The sequence below is a fragment of the Pelophylax lessonae genome, assembly GCF_965119305.1.
Source record: "Pelophylax lessonae genome assembly, chromosome: 4".
NCBI lineage: Eukaryota > Metazoa > Chordata > Amphibia > Anura > Ranidae > Pelophylax > Pelophylax lessonae.
The window spans coordinates 271461164-271481720 of record NC_138771.1 but is presented as its reverse complement, the minus strand read 5'-3'; the positions used below and the strand labels follow the sequence as shown (position 1 = coordinate 271481720).

The following is a 20557-nucleotide window of genomic DNA, read 5'->3' as shown; positions in this document are numbered from 1 at the left end:
GTCCGTCCAGCGATGAAGACAGAGACTTATCGCACGCAATTCCAGAATGTTGATCGGGAGGGAAGACTCCCCCTCCGACCAGGTCCCCTGGGCGGACAGAACGCCCAGAACACCACCCCAGCCCGACAGGCTGGCATCCGTGGTGATTACCGTCCACGAGATCGGACGAAACGACTTGCCCCCGGACACCAACGGGGACTGGAGCCACCACAGAAGGTTTTCCCTGGTGCGATGACTCAACGAGATCTGAAGATCCAGAGATTGAGGTCGCCCGTCCCACCTGGACAGGATCTCCGCTTGGAGACCCCGCGTGTGAAACTGCGCGAAAGGAATCGCCTCGAAGGCCGAGACCATCAATCCCAGACATCTCATACACGTCCGCAGAGACGAGTGCGGAACGTCCCTGAGGGACCCGACTTCCTCCTGAAGAGTCCTGAGTTTGTCTTCCGGCAGGAAGACCTTCGCCTGCACCGAGTCCAGTATCATTCCCAGATAGGGGAGACGAACCGACGGACTCCGTGTCGACTTTGGAACATTTATCGTCCAACCAAACTCCTGCAGAGTTTGCATTGTGACAGACAGGTCCTCCTTCAGACCCTGACTGGTCGCAGACCGAACCAGAATGTCGTCCAGATACCCCAGGACAGAAATGCCCTGGGCCCTCAATAATGCCAGAACCGGTGCAAGCACCTTGGTGAAGACCCGCGGAGCCGAGGCGAGACCAAAGGGCAACGCCACGAACTGGTAGTGATCCTCCGCAATGGCAAATCGAAGGTATCTCTGATGACCCTCGAATATGGGGATGTGAAGGTACGCATCCTTCAAATCGATGGAGGCCATGAATTCCCCCGGAACGAGGGCAGCCACCACCGAGCGCAGGGATTCCATGCGGAACTTGCGAACCCGCACAGAGCGGTTCAGAGCCTTCAAGTCCAGAATCGGACGAACCTTGCCCTTCTTCCTGGGCACGGTGAACAGATTGGAATAAAACCCCCGAAATCTGTCCCGATGAGGCACCGGAACCACCACTCCCTGAGCCCTTAGGTCCCGCACCGCCAGGTGCAGATCCCGCAGGCGCTTTGGAGACAGTTGAAGATTTGAGGGAAAAAACCTGCTCTCCGGCCGAGAGAGAAACTCGATCTTGTAACCAGATCGAACGATTTCCAGAACCCATCTGTCCCGCACACGGGCCAACCAGGGCTGAAGAAAACCGAGCAAGCGTCCCCCCACCCCAAAACTGGGTGAGGGCGCCCCTTCAGGCCGAACTGTTATGGGCTGCAGGTCCGGATTGGCCGGACTTCTGTTTCCCAGACCAGGGCTTCTTCTGAGAGCCTTGGCCTTTGAACGGTTTGCCCTTGTAGTGCGGCCGAAAGGCACGAAAGGACCCCTGAGGGGGCCGAAAATTAGCATGCTTCTTCCCAGAAGCCCCCTTAGCCTTGGGGAAATGGGGCAAGAGAGTGCTCTTACCCCCGGTGATCCCCTTAATCAACACATCCAGGGACTCCCCAAAAAGGCGAGACCCATCATAAGGCAGATTGGCTAAGGTCTTACGGGAAGATTGGTCCACCGACCAACATTTCAACCAAACCAGGCGGCGAGACAACACCGCCACGCTGTGCACACGTGCAGCCAACGGAATCAGGTCCAGGTCCGCATCACACAGATACATGACACCCTGGTGGATCTGATCCACCATATCCAGGGTCGCCGCCGAGGCCGAATCGGCCACTAGGACGCGCCTAAGCATCTGCGTCCAACTTGCGATCGCCTGGGCCGCAATGAGAGAAGCAAACAGAGCCTTAAGCATAGAACCCGTAACAGAATAAGTATGACGGGCAAGAGACTCCAGTCTCCTATCCGTGGCATCACGGAAAACAGGGGAACCCTCTGCAGGAATCGCAGTGGCTTTGTTCAAAACCGCAATTGCATGATCCACTGGTGGAGGCACACACCACCGTTCATCAGTGGCAGGCGAGAAAGGATAACGCAGCTTGAATTTACTTGGTACCGCAAAAGGCTTGCGCAGATCGCGCCATTGATCCTTAACAGCGCGCTGAAAATCAGCATTGCAGGGAAAAACCTGCGGCGTCCTGCGTTTTCTCTGCGTCCCATAAGCCGCCAAGGCAGCGGGGGGACACTTCGTCCTGCAAACGTAGCGTCTGCTTAATGGAAGCAATCAACTCATCCATGATTGCAAGCTCTTCAGGCGAGCCAGGGGGAGAATTATCAACCCCCTCAACTTCAGCCTCTACCTCAGACCCCACTAGATCAAGAGAGGAGCGGGACCCCGATAAGGAGGTCCCTGCCAGAACAGCCCCATCACCTTCACCCTCAGAATCAGAGGACAGAGCAACTCTGGGCCGTTTAGTAGATTGAGCAGCCACCAGCATTTGCACCTGGGCAGCAAGGCCAGCCACAATAGTGGCTAAATCCCCCCCTGGGGGGGAAACAGCGGTCCCCTGGCTTTCCACCAATACTGTAGGAAACTTGCCCTCCTGAGAATCCATTGCCCCTGTAATGCCAGACAACCAAGGGTTAACTGCCCCCTTTTAGCAAGCGCGGCAAGCGCAGCCCACCGCACCACACTCAGGCACAATGAGACCCCCACAGGGAATATACAAACTGAATACAGGCAATGGATAGCAAGAACAGAAGGATAAAACCTGAGGAGACCCCGCTGCTGCAGCTGCCTCGATCGGTGTTCCTGGAAAGAGGAAGTGATGCTGCCAGGGCGCTCTATGTAAGCCTATGGAGGCTACAAGAAAATGGCCGCCGTGCATGTAAACCATGCGGCCGGAGCGGGCGCCGGTAAAATGGCGTCGTTTGGCGCCGAAAACGCCGCTCCACAGTGCATAAAAAACACACACATTACATCCCAATATAAGGATACATGTTAGATCGCCGCAGCGATCGCTGTATATGCCCAAACATGCCAAGAAAAAACATGCCCCACAGCACACAGCTTCTCACACTGCCCAGCCTGACACACACAGTGTCATACAGCTCCCCCCCCCTTGCAGCCCACAGCATGCAGCCGAGAGATAGGGAGACAAAGCAGTGTGATTAAAGGCAGGTTACACAGTCCCAGACTGAGACCCCCCCAGACAGACAGGTCCCCACATAAATACACTTACCTCACATGGCGTGGGGAACCCGCACAGGCGAACAAACCGCTGCACATGAGGCAGGGAGAGTCGCAATTCAAGACGCACACAATGGAGGTTAAGAAACCGCACAGCGTCCGGTGAGGTAGCCACCTCACCAATCATCCCTGCACCGAACAGGGATGGGTCGTTCACTGTGCCAGGAGCGTTACCTGGCTGAACGCTCAATGGCAGACTGGGAAGCCACTGACCCACGACCTGCGACCAGGGGGATCAGCCCGAGACCCAGTCCGCATGATCCTCTTCGTCCGAAGAACTAACTAATGCTGACAAAAATAACAGCTAAGTAAAGATAGAGAGAAAACTCAAACAAAATATTAAAAAGAAGAAAGAGTCTGGGACAGAAAGTCCCAGCACAGAGAGAGCCAGCCACTCCTGACAAGCTAGACATTAAAACTGAGATATGGTTGCAGGAAGTAGGAGGGTATTGACTGAGGGGACCACCCCTTGAGGGTGGGATATGTTAAAGCTTTATTGTTAACATATTCTGTTGCCTAGCTACTCCTTCGGAGCAAAGTCTAATACCCCATATGTGACGAATATGAAGAGGCGGCGACTGTCGGAGGACGTAAGAGAAAAATACAATTTAAAAAAAACAAACTTAAGTTTTGTTACATGATGCACATACAAAACATGTTTATATTTGGACCTCAGACCACCCCAATTCCTGCACCTTCACACCTCAGATCACCGATTACCCCAATTCCTGCACCTTAAGACCACCCCAATTCCTGCACCTCCCCACATCAGACTACCCCGATTCCTGCACCTAGGTCTTCAGGCCTCTGATCACCACAATTGCTGCATCATTGTAGCCCCTGCACACCTGCTCCACTGCTGTATCCCCTGCACACCTTTTTCCCCACTGTGCTCTCCCCTGCACATCAGGTCCCCACTGTGCCCCCTGCCACACCTGTTCCCCACTGTACCCCCCCACCCCTCAAGCACACCTGCTCCCCACTGCACCACCCACCACCCCCTACACACGTTCCCCACTGTACCTCCCTGCACACCTGTTCCCCACTGTACCCCCACCCCCTCCTGCACACCTGTTCCCCACTGTTTTACCATGCATTCCTGTTCCCCAATATACCACCCTGCATGCCTGTTCCCCACTGTACCACCCAACCCCCCTGCACACCCATTCCCCACTGTTTTACCATGCATACCTGTTGCCCAATGTACCACCCTGCATGCCTGTTCCCCACTGTACCACCCACCCCCGTGCACACCTGTTCACCACTGTACCACCCTGCATGCCTGTTCCCCACTGTACCACCCACCCCCGTGCACACCTGTTCACCACTGTACCACCCTGCACACCTGTTCACCAATGCACACCTGTTTCTAACTACCCCTACACGCCTGTTCCCCACTGTTCCCCCCATCCCTCCTGCACACCTGTTCCCCACTGTACTTCCACTCCTCCTGCATACCTGTTCCCCACTATAACCCCCCCCAATCCTGCACATAACTGCATCCAGTGCTCTACTGCTGTAGCTCCCTCTACATGACTATTCCACCACTCTAGCTCTCCACGTTCATGTTCTTCTAATGTACTTCCGGCCTTGTACCCCTAAAATAAGCATGTGGCACAAACTTGATAGAAGTTTTTTTGAACAGGTGACTGCCCAAACTGAGACCTACATGACACTGCCTGTTCTACCTGAACCGACAGATGTGGTGGCCTCTGCGGTGCTGCTGCCTGTTCTCCCACTACAGATCCCTGACAGTCCCGGTTTCCTCTATCATGTTGCACGTCCAGCTGGCTGCTCATTGTCCTATCTCTCCACTCCTGTTCTCACTGCTGCAACTAGGGCTGCCTGTACTGCAGGCTGGGCATGGTGCGGAGTTCCAGCAGGGGAGCACACGGATCCTGCATGGAGCCCCCGCACAGCTAGCATGCGAACAATGAGAGACCCGTATAGTACTGAGGGGGGGGGGGGGGAGGCAAAGTTTTGGGGGAGAAGAGAGGCAAAACACTGCAGGTGAGTAGGGAGAGGAAGAAGCCCCAGAGAAATATGAGCAGAATCAGAAATGGGGAAGATAGAGGGGGCGAATGGTACACAGAGTGCAGGACATCAAGCGCTGGAATCTGACTACACAGGTGCATTTTACTGTTTGCAGTATAACCATTTTGAGAAACTGGTAAATCAACAGGTTTAGCTCTGCTTTAATTAAGGGTACCCATCATGAAAAACAATTGCTGCTGTGACTGCCGGTCTCTATCATCTAGGTTTACAGAAGAGTTGGAAGCAACATTTCTGGATTTGAGTTCTAATATGTCAGTTTTAAAAAGGCAATGCTATAAAGGATTAAAGTGTTTGATATGCGAGACATGTTAACAAAGTACCGACATCCCAGTTGAATAATCAATATGTGGTAGAAAAGGACTACCAAAAGAAGTGGATGGGGGCTCGAGGTGTTCGAGCCTTCATCCAGAAAATACATGGAGAGCCATGGATGAGCATAGAAAGGAAAGAAATGTAGGGAGGGGGAAAAAGCAAAGGCTGGGTAAAAAAAGGGGGGGACAAGAGACAGAAAATGAAGAAGAAAAGAGAGGGAGGGGAAGAGAAGGGGAACAGGAAGAAGGGAGAAGAGAAAAAAATATATAGAAAAAGAGGAAAGAGAAGAAAAAAGAAGAACAAAGAGACAAAAAATAGAAAAATGAGAAAGAGAGAAAGAAAAAAGAAAAAAAGGAAAAAAAGAAAAGAAGAACAGAACAAAGTTCCAAGAAAGAATATGAATGAGGGCTGGTGGGATTTTAATGGTACCGTAGAAAAAATCATAGAAAAGGTGATAAAATCAAGTATTTTATTTATACATCATTAAAAACCAGGTAGGGGAAAACATTTATATATGTATAAAAACATATCAGCGGATACAAACAGTACAGTAACAAAGGTATAGACAATAAGTGATGATAGATTTATAGCTCATCCGGTGTGCAAGACCTCGGAGAATTAACCCAACATGTTTCGCAGCCTGTGTAGGGCTGCTTCTTCAGGGGTCTGTAACATGCTATATAAGAGGAGAGTTTTAATAAACCTATGTAGAAACAAAACAAGTAATGAATAAACAAATAAAATACAGCTTAATGGTTAAACATGCACATGCGGCTCCTATGTGTACAATGCACAGCCCATCACCACAAATCATCACCCGGCAGTGCACCAAGGAGGGAGAGAGCCCGGGATCCCCACAATACGTCTTACCCACGGATGTGGAGGAGAAATAAGACAAGGGTAGTCAAATGGCGTAAGTGTTGTGAACCAGCCGAGGTACCCCGAGGGATACCAGTAGGGTTCAAAAAGTGAAAAGAGAGAGCACACCAAAAATTTCCAAAGGGATATCCAAGGAAAGTGTTTGCTAGGGCAAGTAAAAGTAAAAATAGAACTTAAAAGGCAATAAATTTACCTTTAATGGTACTGAATTATATATGACTCGATAATGAGACCGAGTGATTTGGAACCCTAAAGCTCCTATCTCTAAAGAGAGAAATATAGAATATATTAAGAGGCATAACTGATCCTGACAAAGAAGCAACTTAGGACAAAAACGAAAGGAAGGGAAAAGGGAAGGAAACCAGAGAACATAGAAAGGAGAGAAAAAAGGATGAAACAAAAGAAACAACACAGGGAAAGAAAGAGATGGGGAGAAAGAATGGAAAGGGAGACAAAACACACAACAAGCGTTAAAAAAGGGGAGGAGAAAAAGGGGGTAGGAAAAAAGGGGGGGAGAGGAGGAAAAACAAAAAAGGGGAAAGCAAATGAATGAAAAGAAAGGAGACATGAAAGAGATGACTACCTCACAGAGAATGCTGATAAAATATGGAGAGGCCGATTGAGGAAGAAGCAAACAAGCGTCTATAGCTGCAGTGGGTAGTGTCTAATTGTCATGCTCGTTCTGAGGTACGCCAGAGGGAACCACCTATAGGTATCCAGATGGAGTTGACCAAGTAGCACAGAGCATCTAAAGGGAAGATACAAAAATAGTTTGAAATTGAGACATAGCCTCGGGGTTCGTATGATAGCAAACCTCCAGGCATGGCCATCAATCAGACAACAGACCTCCGGGCATGACAAGCAACACGTACTTACCCACATGTGTTCAGATGGAAAGCATGGCCTTCTCACAAGGGTATGAAACGCCAAACCTCCCGCTTATATACTACCTCAACCCGACGCCGGACGCATGTCATAGACATGCGCCACGGCGTGGGTCAGATCCTCAACGATGCGCGCACCGGAAGCGCGCATAGTGCTGCACTGGACTCGGCCGCATCACGCAGCCGCGTGCAGCCATGGAGAGCGGAAGTGGAGGTAATCATACCTCCACATCCCGCACCTCCATCCGAGGATCACACATCCGTGGGAAGCGAGAGGAGGAGCCAGGGCTCTCCAACCCATCACAGGGGCAAAGCAAACCAGGCGATCGGAGGGGTGGATGAGCGTGCATTGCAGATAGAAACAAAAGGAGCAAAAAAAGCATGTGAATGGATGACACACAGACAAAAAAAGAATTAACATATAAACAACAAAGTATACAAAGTCATACACCTAGTGCAACAATCAATGCAGCATACATGAAGCACTCCATTTAGCAATGACGTGGCGATCCGTGGCTGGGAAGAAAGGACGAAAAAAAGGGAGAGGGAGGGAAACATCACCAGCCAAGGACCGTCGCGCTGTATACAGTATAAAGTATCACAAATTACCTTTCCACAAATACATCAACAATTTATGGAAATGGCCACAAGGGTCCAAAATGAGGATTGGTCAGGAACAAATCATGAAGAAAATAAATAAATATAGCTCCCAGGGAGCGGTTATCAAAAAAAGCCTTACAAAGGCACAATTCCGTCTATGGAATGAGCAAGTTTTTAGGTTTTTATTTCTCCCAGAGTCTTTGTGGCCCCATCTCATGACCGCCAGGTGAAACAAGGGACCAACGTGCAAGGGGTAGGGGTCCCACCAGGTGTGAGTGGAGTAGTGTGTCTAAATACAAGAATGTAAGACAGTCTCTATCCAAGGAATGGTTTGTAGGTTAAAACCTCATTAATTCCTGGGGGTTTGATAGCATCCAGCAACTCAATCCAATAGGTTTCTTTTTGTAAGATGCGCTTGTCCCAATTACCCCCGCGGGGGTCTGGGGCAATGACATCAAGGACTGTGAATTTCACAGTTTTATTATTGTATCCGTGATGCAAACCAATGTGCCTGGTAACACTCGTTTGTATGGTTCCGCCGTCAGAGTGGTAGATGTGGTCCCCAATACGTTGGCTCAACTTACGAATCGTCTTACCGACGTAGAAGGCCCCACATTGACAGGTCATCAAGTAAACAACACCTTGCGTGTTGCAATCAGCAAAGTGATGAGGCCTAAAGTATCTACCATTGGGTAATCGGACCTTAGATCCGCAACGGATCCAGGGACATTTGTCACAGGATCCACAGGGATAGGTGCCTTTTTTTGAAAATTGGGGGGTGTTGTATGGTCTGTAGTGACTTTTTGTCAAGCGGTCACGAAAGGAAGTCGCGCGTCTGAATACCAGATTAGGTCTGGTACCTAGATATTTGGCCAAGATATGATCCTGGGTAAGGATAGGCCAGTGTTTGCTGAGAATCTTACGCAAAAGGTTGTCATGTGCAGAGAAGGTAGTAATAAATCTAACATTTTGATTGACCTGTTGGTTCTTGACTTTGTAGAGAAGTTCAGTTCTCGACCAGGACTTAGCCCGATTGTATGCTTTTCTGAGCAATTTTCTAGAATAGCCCCTCACAAGTAGGCGTTGTTGCAAGTGTTTGGCTTGTATTTTAAATTTGTGTTCCGTGGAACAATTCCTGCGAAGTCTTAAATATTGGGCATAAGGAATGCTATTTATCAGGGGGGTGGGATGGGCACTTGCTGCGCATAGGATCGTATTGCCAGCACTGGGCTTGCGATAAAGATCAGTATCAATAGATCCATCTGGCAAAAGGCTGATCTTCACGTCCAAAAAAGGAATCTCAAATTTATTGAAAGAATAGGTGAATTTTAGATTCATATTGTTATGATTTAAAGCTGCAAAGACCAGGTACCTTGGCGCTTGGGAACGACTGGTCTTCTCTGACGAAAATATGGACAGATGGCTGCCTTATATACTTATCTGGCACAGATTCATTGATGACCTGCTCATTATTTGGACGGGAACTCAAGAGGATCTGATGCTCTTTTTTGCAGCTTTAAATCATAACAATATGAATCTAAAATTCACCTATTCTTTCAATAAATTTGAGATTCCTTTTTTGGACGTGAAGATCAGCCTTTTGCCAGATGGATCTATTGATACCGATCTTTATCGCAAGCCCAGTGCTGGCAATACGATCCTATGCGCAGCAAGTGCCCATCCCACCCCCCTGATAAATAGCATTCCTTATGCCCAATATTTAAGACTTCGCAGGAATTGTTCCACGGAACACAAATTTAAAATACAAGCCAAACACTTGCAACAACGCCTACTTGTGAGGGGCTATTCTAGAAAATTGCTCAGAAAAGCATACAATCGGGCTAAGTCCTGGTCGAGAACTGAACTTCTCTACAAAGTCAAGAACCAACAGGTCAATCAAAATGTTAGATTTATTACTACCTTCTCTGCACATGACAACCTTTTGCGTAAGATTCTCAGCAAACACTGGCCTATCCTTACCCAGGATCATATCTTGGCCAAATATCTAGGTACCAGACCTAATCTGGTATTCAGACGCGCGACTTCCTTTCGTGACCGCTTGACAAAAAGTCACTACAGACCATACAACACCCCCCAATTTTCAAAAAAAGGCACCTATCCCTGTGGATCCTGTGACAAATGTCCCTGGATCCGTTGCGGATCTAAGGTCCGATTACCCAATGGTAGATACTTTAGGCCTCATCACTTTGCTGATTGCAACACGCAAGGTGTTGTTTACTTGATGACCTGTCAATGTGGGGCCTTCTACGTCGGTAAGACGATTCGTAAGTTGAGCCAACGTATTGGGGACCACATCTACCACTCTGACGGCGGAACCATACAAACGAGTGTTACCAGGCACATTGGTTTGCATCACGGATACAATAATAAAACTGTGAAATTCACAGTCCTTGATGTCATTGCCCCAGACCCCCGCGGGGGTAATTGGGACAAGCGCATCTTACAAAAAGAAACCTATTGGATTGAGTTGCTGGATGCTATCAAACCCCCAGGAATTAATGAGGTTTTAACCTACAAACCATTCCTTGGATAGAGACTGTCTTACATTCTTGTATTTAGACACACTACTCCACTCACACCTGGTGGGACCCCTACCCCTTGCACGTTGGTCCCTTGTTTCACCTGGCGGTCATGAGATGGGGCCACAAAGACTCTGGGAGAAATAAAAACCTAAAAACTTGCTCATTCCATAGACGGAATTGTGCCTTTGTAAGGCTTTTTTTGATAACCGCTCCCTGGGAGCTATATTTATTTATTTTCTTCATGATTTGTTCCTGACCAATCCTCATTTTGGACCCTTGTGGCCATTTCCATAAATTGTTGATGTATTTGTGGAAAGGTAATTTGTGATACTTTATACTGTATACAGCGCGACGGTCCTTGGCTGGTGATGTTTCCCTTCCTCTCCTGTAGTTTTCTCCCCTTTTCCCCCCCCCCCCCTTTTTTTCGTCCTTTCTTCCCAGCCACGGATCGCCACGTCATTGCTAAATGGAGTGCTTCATGTATGCTGCATTGATTGTTGCACTAGGTGTATGACTTTGTATACTTTGTTGTTTATATGTTAATTCTTTTTTTGTCTGTGTGTCATCCATTCACATGCTTTTTTTGCTCCTTTTGTTTCTATCTGCAATGCACGCTCATCCACCCCTCCGATCGCCTGGTTTGCTTTGCCCCTGTGATGGGTTGGAGAGCCCTGGCTCCTCCTCTCGCTTCCCACGGATGTGTGATCCTTGGATGGAGGTGCGGGATGTGGAGGTATGATTACCTCCACTTCCGCTCTCCATGGCTGCACGCGGCTGCGTGATGCGGCCGAGTCCAGTGCAGCACTATGCGCGCTTCCGGTGCGCGCATCGTTGAGGATCTGACCCACGCCGTGGCGCATGTCTATGACATGCGTCCGGCGTCGGGTTGAGGTAGTATATAAGCGGGAGGTTTGGCGTTTCATACCCTTGTGAGAAGGCCATGCTTTCCATCTGAACACATGTGGGTAAGTACGTGTTGCTTGTCATGCCCGGAGGTCTGTTGTCTGATTGATGGCCATGCCTGGAGGTTTGCTATCATACGAACCCCGAGGCTATGTCTCAATTTCAAACTATTTTTGTATCTTCCCTTTAGATGCTCTGTGCTACTTGGTCAACTCCATCTGGATACCTATAGGTGGTTCCCTCTGGCGTACCTCAGAACGAGCATGACAATTAGACACTACCCACTGCAGCTATAGACGCTTGTTTGCTTCTTCCTCAATCGGCCTCTCCATATTTTATCAGCATTCTCTGTGAGGTAGTCATCTCTTTCATGTCTCCTTTCTTTTCATTCATTTGCTTTCCCCTTTTTTGTTTTTCCTCCTCTCCCCCCCTTTTTTCCTACCCCCTTTTTCTCCTCCCCTTTTTTAACGCTTGTTGTGTGTTTTGTCTCCCTTTCCATTCTTTCTCCCCATCTCTTTCTTTCCCTGTGTTGTTTCTTTTGTTTCATCCTTTTTTCTCTCCTTTCTATGTTCTCTGGTTTCCTTCCCTTTTCCCTTCCTTTCGTTTTTGTCCTTCTAAGTTGCTTCTTTGTCAGGATCAGTTATGCCTCTTAATATATTCTATATTTCTCTCTTTAGAGATAGGAGCTTTAGGGTTCCAAATCACTCGGTCTCATTATCGAGTCATATATAATTCAGTACCATTAAAGGTAAATTTATTGCCTTTTAAGTTCTATTTTTACTTTTACTTGCCCTAGCAAACACTTTCCTTGGATATCCCTTTGGAAATTTTTGGTGTGCTCTCTCTTTTCACTTTTTGAACCCTACTGGTATCCCTCGGGGTACCTCGGCTGGTTCACAACACTTACGCCATTTGACTACCCTTGTCTTATTTCTCCTCCACATCCGTGGGTAAGACGTATTGTGGGGATCCCGGGCTCTCTCCCTCCTTGGTGCACTGCCGGGTGATGATTTGTGGTGATGGGCTGTGCATTGTACACATAGGAGCCGCATGTGCATGTTTAACCATTAAGCTGTATTTTATTTGTTTATTCATTACTTGTTTTGTTTCTACATAGGTTTATTAAAACTCTCCTCTTATATAGCATGTTACAGACCCCTGAAGAAGCAGCCCTACACAGGCTGCGAAACATGTTGGGTTAATTCTCCGAGGTCTTGCACACCGGATGAGCTATAAATCTATCATCACTTATTGTCTATACCTTTGTTACTGTACTGTTTGTATCCGCTGATATGTTTTTATACATATATAAATGTTTTCCCCTACCTGGTTTTTAATGATGTATAAATAAAATACTTGATTTTATCACCTTTTCTATGATTTTTTCTACGGTACCATTAAAATCCCACCAGCCCTCATTCATATTCTTTCTTGGAACTTTGTTCTGTTCTTCTTTTCTTTTTTTCCTTTTTTTCTTCTTTTTCTTTCTCTCTTTCTCATTTTTCTATTTTTTGTCTCTTTGTTCTTCTTTTTTCTTCTCTTTCCTCTTTTTCTATATATTTTTTTCTCTTCTCCCTTCTTCCTGTTCCCCTTCTCTTCCCCTCCCTCTCTTTTCTTCTTCATTTTCTGTCTCTTGTCCCCCCCTTTTTTTACCCAGCCTTTGCTTTTTCCCCCTCCCTACATTTCTTTCCTTTCTATGCTCATCCATGGCTCTCCATGTATTTTCTGGATGAAGGCTCGAACACCTCGAGCCCCCATCCACTTCTTTTGGTAGTCCTTTTCTACCACATATTGAAAAAGGCAATGCTGTATTTTGTCTAAAAAAAAACTAGGGATGCACCGATCCGACTTTTTTGGTCCCGATCTTTTGCTCTGTGAAATCGCCGATCCCGAAGTAATGTTTTGTGAGCTTATAACAAAATACTTCCGGATCGGTATCGGCAGATACCTTATAACATTGTGCATTTAAGAGGTTAAACTTCCCTCCTCTGGCAGACGGAACGAAAAGATACATTGTATGCATTGTGTTTACTTCACTGGGAGCCTGACAGGCATTTGCAGGAGGCTCTTTTTTTTTCTTTGACCGCTGTTCTCTGCTCCCTCACAGCTATGTAAAGAGCAAAACCGGATGGGCCCGTGGATCTGTCAATTTTACCGATCCAGCTATTATGGCCATATCGGCACCGATATCCGATCCTAATATCGGATCGGTGCATCCCTAATAAAAACCCCAAACCAACACAACTTTGCAGTGTTTTTTTTCAATCGCAGGATTTTAGATTATGTTTGGCATAAGAGAAATGAACCAAGTTCACAGCAACACCTAGGCTGTCATTGCTGACCTTTATCTGAAAGTGTTAATTTTCTGTCCAGCTCTACTTTTATTATTTTCGGAGTTACTGACCTGGACCAGACTAATCAGGAGTTTCGTTTAACTGGCTGCTTGCTTGTCATAGGTCAGCAGCTCAGGAAGTACACTTTTAGCAGGAGATCACTAATGGCAGCCTTCGTGTGCAAAGTGGTGTGTAAAACAAACAAAAAATAAAAATCCTTTGGGAAGTAAAAAAAATAAAAAACACATACATTTGGATCGTATTTATGCATTTGGTCTTTGTTTGGCTATTACTTTCTTAATTTTTTTACTTCAATAGTGAGAAAAAAAAAAAACTAAATAGTAACTTACAGGCGGAGAGAGTTCTAGAAGATCTTGAATTCTACTCAGAATGTCCTCTACAAAAGTATTCATGTGCTTACTAAAAAAAATAAACACATGAGCAATTAGCATGTTTACACCATTTAAAAACCTAACACTGAAAAAAATATGTGCAGCATAGTCCAATAATTTAAAGCTGTATTTCACATCAATTAAAATTTAAATTTTTCCAGTAATAGCCTTGGACATGATGAAATTAGTAATCAGAGTGTAATTAACACTCAGCTAACACTTCATTTATTCTACTAGCTCTAGTGACAAAGTAAGGGTTTGGTATTTTAACGCAAGGGGGTTATTGCAGCACAACGAGATTGAGCCCTTACTTACTGAAGTGATTTCACAAAACGTGAAAAAAGGTAAGATGTTCTACTTCGAACTTTAGGACTAGAATGGCGTAAGCCTCTATGATCCAGAAATGCCATCTGAAATTAGAGAAGATAAATAGATCACGTCATTTACTAGAGAACAGTGCCAGAACACTACCTAGAGTTTGTGCTTGAGCAGGCAGTTGGGTGTAGTTTATTGCAGAAGAGACAATGTATTGTGCAATAAAAAGCCTGCCTGCTCACAGTAACAGCAGAACTTTAGTAGCACCTTAACCACTTGCTGACCGCCCTACAGAAGTCTTACTGCTACAGGGCGGCAGCTCTGCGCATGGTCACGTGTATGTATACGTGATCCTGCAATTCCGCCTGGGGGCACGGGCTGGATTCTATGTTCCTGCAAACAGGGATTATAACATCTCTTACCCTAGTAAAAGCAGCACATAAAAACACTGGCTAGGCACACAGTTAACCCTTTGATCACCCTAGATGTTTAAACCCCTTACCAGCCAGTGTCATTAGTACAGTGACTGTGGATATTTTTAGCACTGATCACTCTATTGGCATCACTGGTTCCCGAAAGGTGTCAGTTTCCGATTGTCTGCCGCAATATCGCAGTCCCACTATAAGTCACTGATTGCCACCATTACTAGTTTAAAAAATAAAAATTCCATAAATATATACCACAGCTTGTAGACGCTATAACGTTTGCATAAACCAATCAATATATGCCTATTCTATGCCAATTGTTTTATACCAAAAACATGTAGAGGAATACACATTGGCCTTAATTTATTAAGAAATTAGATTTTGTACATTTTTCTTTTGGATAGGTTCAATAGCAGAAAGTAAAAAATATTGTCAGACTGTTTATAGCATAAAAAATATAAAAAAATGCAGTGGTGATCAAATACCACCAAAAGAAAGCTCTTTGTGGGTGGGGGGGGAAACGACAATTTTTTTTTTTTGGGGTACAGCGTTGCATGACCACACAATTGTCAGTTAAAGTACTGCAGTGTCATATAGCAAAAAATGGCCCATCACCGGGGGTAAACCTTCAGGTCAAGTGGTTAAGGATTGCAGAACTATATTTGTTTGTCCTTAAAATCCGCCTAGAGTTCAGCATTAAGCCAAGTTAAACTCTCACCCAGATGTTTTTAATAACCATTCTTTCTGGGTGTATATCAACATTGCTGTACCTGCACAATGTTCCATAAACCTGAATATGGCCATAGTCCTACGGTTTATATTAAGTACAGCCCTATTTAAACCTATGGGTAGTTACTATAGAACAAAAAGTGTGTCTGGACAGCTGCACTCCAATGCAAACATTTATTGAAAAGAGGATAAAATACCACAGCATACAGAGGTACGGATCAAAAGACAGCTTATGCGTTTCACACTAACAGTGCTTAGTCATAGCTATGCAGCTGTCCAGACACTTTTTGTTCTATACGGCTTGCACATTGAGCCTGCTGTTACTGTAAAAATTTTTGAAGGTATTTTCACCTGGAGCGGTGTGTGGTTTCTATGGGTAGTTACTGTGCAGACAATGCTGAAGAAAGTTTCAGGCAGAAGGATGTTAAAACTAGAAAATCACGCCACCATCTAGAAGTGATAAGTACCTGGGTAGGGGTTTTATCTTAAATAGGCTTAAGAAGCTAGGGGCTGTGGGCTTGTTTTTTCAAGATTCACTTAGTCAAATATACATACTTGTGCAATCAAACATAAAAACTTACCAAAATATTAGGAATGTGTATGGGTTCAACCGTGAAATACTTTTCATATCTAACCACAGTTTCAAAAAATTCTAATGTAACAGATGTATGATGGTAGGCACTCACACCAGAGGTCACAAGCTGGAAGAGAGGAAAAAAAAAAAAAAAAAAGCTAATCATTTACAATCACTTTTAAAGTCCACTCTGTCCAGGTCCCTCACTGCTGCCAGTTCCATGCAGAAGAACACTGATCCAGTATTACAATGGCCCCCCTCAAGATCACTGATCTCCTGCCATCCTCCCTGTGACGATGCTGCCCTCTTCTTTCTCCTGAGAGGACCCTGTCATGACGTGGACACCCAAAATGGACCCTTTCAGAAAGTAAACAGAACAAGAAGACTAGGGCTAGTGATGTCATGCAATCAGGTAGATTTACCAACCCAATGTTCTCAGCACACATACAATCAACTTGGATGGAAGCCAATTAAACAGCATGGCAGAAGAAAAAAAAAAAAGCACAAAAAGAGATCCACCTAAACAAAGATTACATGTAGATGAGGAATTTGTTGCATATAAACTCCAGATCTATGTCCTCTAAGGGCAAAAGTTTCAAAGTTTTCAAAAAATTAAAAGTATTAATTAAAAGCAAAACATTTTTTTTGAAGCGGAGCTCCACCCAAAAGGGTGGTGTTGTAATGCCGGGGAGAGGAGAGGGAGAGAATCTATTGTTCAGGCGGCCGCATTGCTAAATCCTGGTACAGGTGTGTTTATTAAAAGTCAGCAGCTACACTTATTATAGCTGCTGACTTAATAAACACAAAATACTGGAACTCCGCTTTGAAGGGATGTATGCAGTATGGAGGGATTAGAACACCTGTCAAGATTTTATTGCTTTTTTTTTTTCTATGTTATTACAGCGTGAAAGTGAAAGGAAATTTTGGGTTTTCAAACAGGAATGGAACGGCAATCTTCAAACCGAACACTAGCTCTGGTAACCCCAAAGACAACCAGGAATGGAGTTCCTATCCCTTCTTGTTTTGGCTATGGTGCAGGAGGAAGGAGAAAGTGGGACATACCCCCATTGAGACATGAGAAAAAAAAGGAGGGGGGGGGGGGAACTAAGCAACTGTCAGGAGCTATAACCCTCCCCAAATCTTAATACACAAAAAAAAAAAAAAAAAAAAGTGTGGCCTTTAATTCTTCTGTAATGTTTAAGCCACAACTGTGTTATCAGTATACATAGTTATACAAAGATGTGTTAACAGGTGCCAAGTCAGTTTCATTTCAATTACAGAAAAAAAAAAAAAAAACTACTTACTGTTCTCATCATGTCCTGCAATGCACTTGCTTTAGTAGCGTCTCCACAGAAATGAGCTCCATGGGATGCAGGGATAGCTTCTCCCAACATGTACAGCAACCGGATAGCAACCTCTACTTCCATAAATGGGGTAGCCTGCCAGTTTCTTTAAAGGAGATAAATAACAAACATGGATATCAAGTGCAGAACCCTTAAACACAATACTCTGGTTGCCGAAATAAAAACTAGTTGCATTTTTAAAAGATTATGCTGAAGACAAACTAATATTTGAAATGCCTTTCTGCAGAGCAATATAAAATGGAGAACCCATTTAAAATTCAGTAGCTAGAATGTAAAATCTAGGAGCTAGCAGAATATGTGAACACCAGGTAGATGCCGTTTCACTGAACTTCAAGGAAAACATTTGAAGACCAGTAGTATAATCTAGAAACACTAGACTATTACCAGCTTTAATAGAATTTTGCAATTGCACAACACAGTTTAAGTGCAAAAAATATATAAAAAAGGTAACAAGCAAGGTTGCATGGTCTCTTTATAAGGACGTATTTTTTTTAACTAGTTAGCAGTAGCTTCTTAGCAACAGGGAAAATGTGGTGGCTACATGGTTTAATTATGGTTACTGAAGTATCTTCAAAAAAATTTAATTCAAGACCATTTTTTTTTTCTTTTTTAAATTGCTTACACAATGCTCAATCAAAAAATTTTAGGGTTATGCTAGAACTATAGCCAAGGAATGCATTTCCAAAGTTACTTACTGTAGTGTACTATTGAAAACTCTGCGAACAGAGGCCAACAGTAGTTCTGGTGACACTTGTGCAAGACGATCCAACAACAATTTCAGCTGCTTTCTGTATTCAACAAACATAGCTTCATCTTCACCCTGTTTTTAAAAAACAGTACATTTTTTTTTTCGGTATGATGAAACTGAGATGACAATTATTTCCTCCCTCTAAGTCATATTGCAAGCACAGCACAATGCTGCTTCTAATTTCCATTTTAAAATTAGTTTGTCATTGTCCTAAAATTCTGACGAAGGTCATTATGATAAGATGCTTGGATTACCACTCTTCGCCATTGTTAGTTCTGCAGCTTCCCTTATTGCCTTCCTTCCTCTAGCCTGCTGACTGGATGATAAACATTCCCACACTAGTAACGACTTCTGTCTGCTCCTGGAAAATGTCTAAATGCCCCTTTTAGTCAGTTCCTGGAGCAAATTTTGACCACAGCTGCCTTTAGTTGCCCTCCTTTATTTACTGCTCCCTGCTTTCCTCAATGCCCAACATTATCACGCAGTTAGACGATCCTGCAGAGCTGCATAGGGAGGCTAAAAAACGTAGACTGTAGTGCACAGGGATGCTTTGTCATGTGATGTGATATGGACCTACACCATGCAGCTCTTCTGCACAGCTCTGTGGATGTGAGCACCACTTTAGCGCAAATTACTAAAGTCCTATGCAAAGCAAAAAATGAGAGAGTGTGGAAACTGAATCAGAACAGCCTAGCTAAGGATTTAAGAATGTAATAAAGTCATATGTTTACTAGAAAACAGTTTGGAAGATTCATCACTTAAGTATGAAAAAATTGGCAAATTCAGGGCCCAAATCTGATGTAGTCCAATAGACAAATGCTCATATAGTAACAAACTGGTTTAGGGAACATAACACATAGGGATGTGTGGTTTAGTGATACTGCTGGCACTCTGACTGCAACTATGTACACAGGACAATTTTGAACTATTTACTGGTACCAAGTAAATTAGTTAAAAAAAAAAAAAAAAGTATTCGTCGGAACCAAAATTGTATATTGTGTGTAATTTGTAAGGCTACAGTAAAATGTATCTAAAAAAAGGATTATGTGATAGCAAGGTTTTAGATTTTATTGTATTCCTGCTTGAATTTTTAGAACCACACACCGAATATAATCTATGTTTTGGTGTGTAAGTATTATTGTTATACAGGATTTATATAGCACCAACAGTTTGCGCAGCGCTTTACAATATGAGGGAAGACAATACAATTCAATACAGGAGGAATTGAAGGGCCCTGCTCGTTAGAGCTTACAATCTAGAAGGGAGAGTCAAGTGAAACAAAAGGCAATAACTGTGGGGGATGACCTGGTGGAGAAAATGGAAGTATAGTTGTTAGGTGTGGGTAGGATAGGTTTCTCTGAAGAGAAGGGTTTTCAGGGATAGTCTAAAAGAGTAGGGATAATCGGACAGATTGGGGTAAGGAGTTCCATAGGATTGGAGAGGCTCTGGAAAAGTCCAGGAGGAGAGTATGGGAGGAGGTGACAAGGGTGCTAGAAAGCAGGAGGTTTTAAGCAGGTTCCAACCTATTGCTCAATGCTCAGACTGCACCTGGACTATGTTTATTTTGTCATTCTGAATTTATATGACCTGCTATACATTATATGTGCTTGATATAAGCTTTATATTTTTTTGTTTTGTCTTTTTGAAATTGTATTTTTTTTTTCTTCACAAAACTTTAATAAAATTTGATAAAAAAAAAAAAAAAAAATTCAGAGGGAGGCGCTACTGCATGAACCAATAAAAGGTGCTACCAGGCATGAGCATGCAGGCGTGAGACCCACATTCTGGGCAACGAAACAGATGATCCAAAAATTGTGGAAATCAGTAAAAAGTCAGGTACAAGGTACGCTAATAAAAAACTGACAGCGAAGCTAAAATGCTAAAAGATGCATATGGTGACTCTGGCTGTATCACTTTAAGCCATTGTTAACATTGAACGCCGGGTTTTGTAATCGTGTGAGTTCAGCTGAACCCGCATTTCAGTGCGAGTTTGTGGCGATTTGAAAGACATCTGTGTGTGTTAATGCACAGATGTCTATTGAAATCTCCCCTGAAGTTACCTAAAGTAATGCAGGAACTACTTTTGGAATTTGGTGCGGAGCCGCACCGATTGGGACAGTGCCGTTGACCAGCAATAGGCTGCAATTTGACATGGCAAATCGTGCCGATGTGAACAGGGGCTTTATCTACACATCCTTTTGTGCATTTCCTAGAATTGCAAGCTAATGCAGCAAATGAATGTACCCGCAGTGCCCCTCCGCGGTGGAGATGGATCCCTCCCCTTGCTCTTATTCTACTTCTCCACTTTCTCTTCGCTATAACCATGTTTGGTCTTGTGGATGACTGCATTGGTGCACTT

At 44.6% G+C, this 20557-nt stretch overlaps 1 protein-coding gene across 1 annotated transcript in view; it reads right to left on the bottom strand.

Annotated features, from left to right (window-relative positions):
* Positions 1–20557, bottom strand: part of XPOT (exportin for tRNA) — a 153321-nt gene that overhangs the window by 63462 nt on the left and 69302 nt on the right. Inside the window, exons 12-16 of the mRNA XM_082253111.1 lie at positions 18146–18270; positions 17391–17535; positions 16094–16213; positions 14359–14453; positions 14002–14071 (exon numbers count right to left, since the gene is read on the bottom strand). Of these exons, the coding sequence (XP_082109237.1) occupies positions 14002–14071; positions 14359–14453; positions 16094–16213; positions 17391–17535; positions 18146–18270 (555 nt within the window). The remainder of the gene's footprint in view (positions 1–14001; positions 14072–14358; positions 14454–16093; positions 16214–17390; positions 17536–18145; positions 18271–20557) is intronic.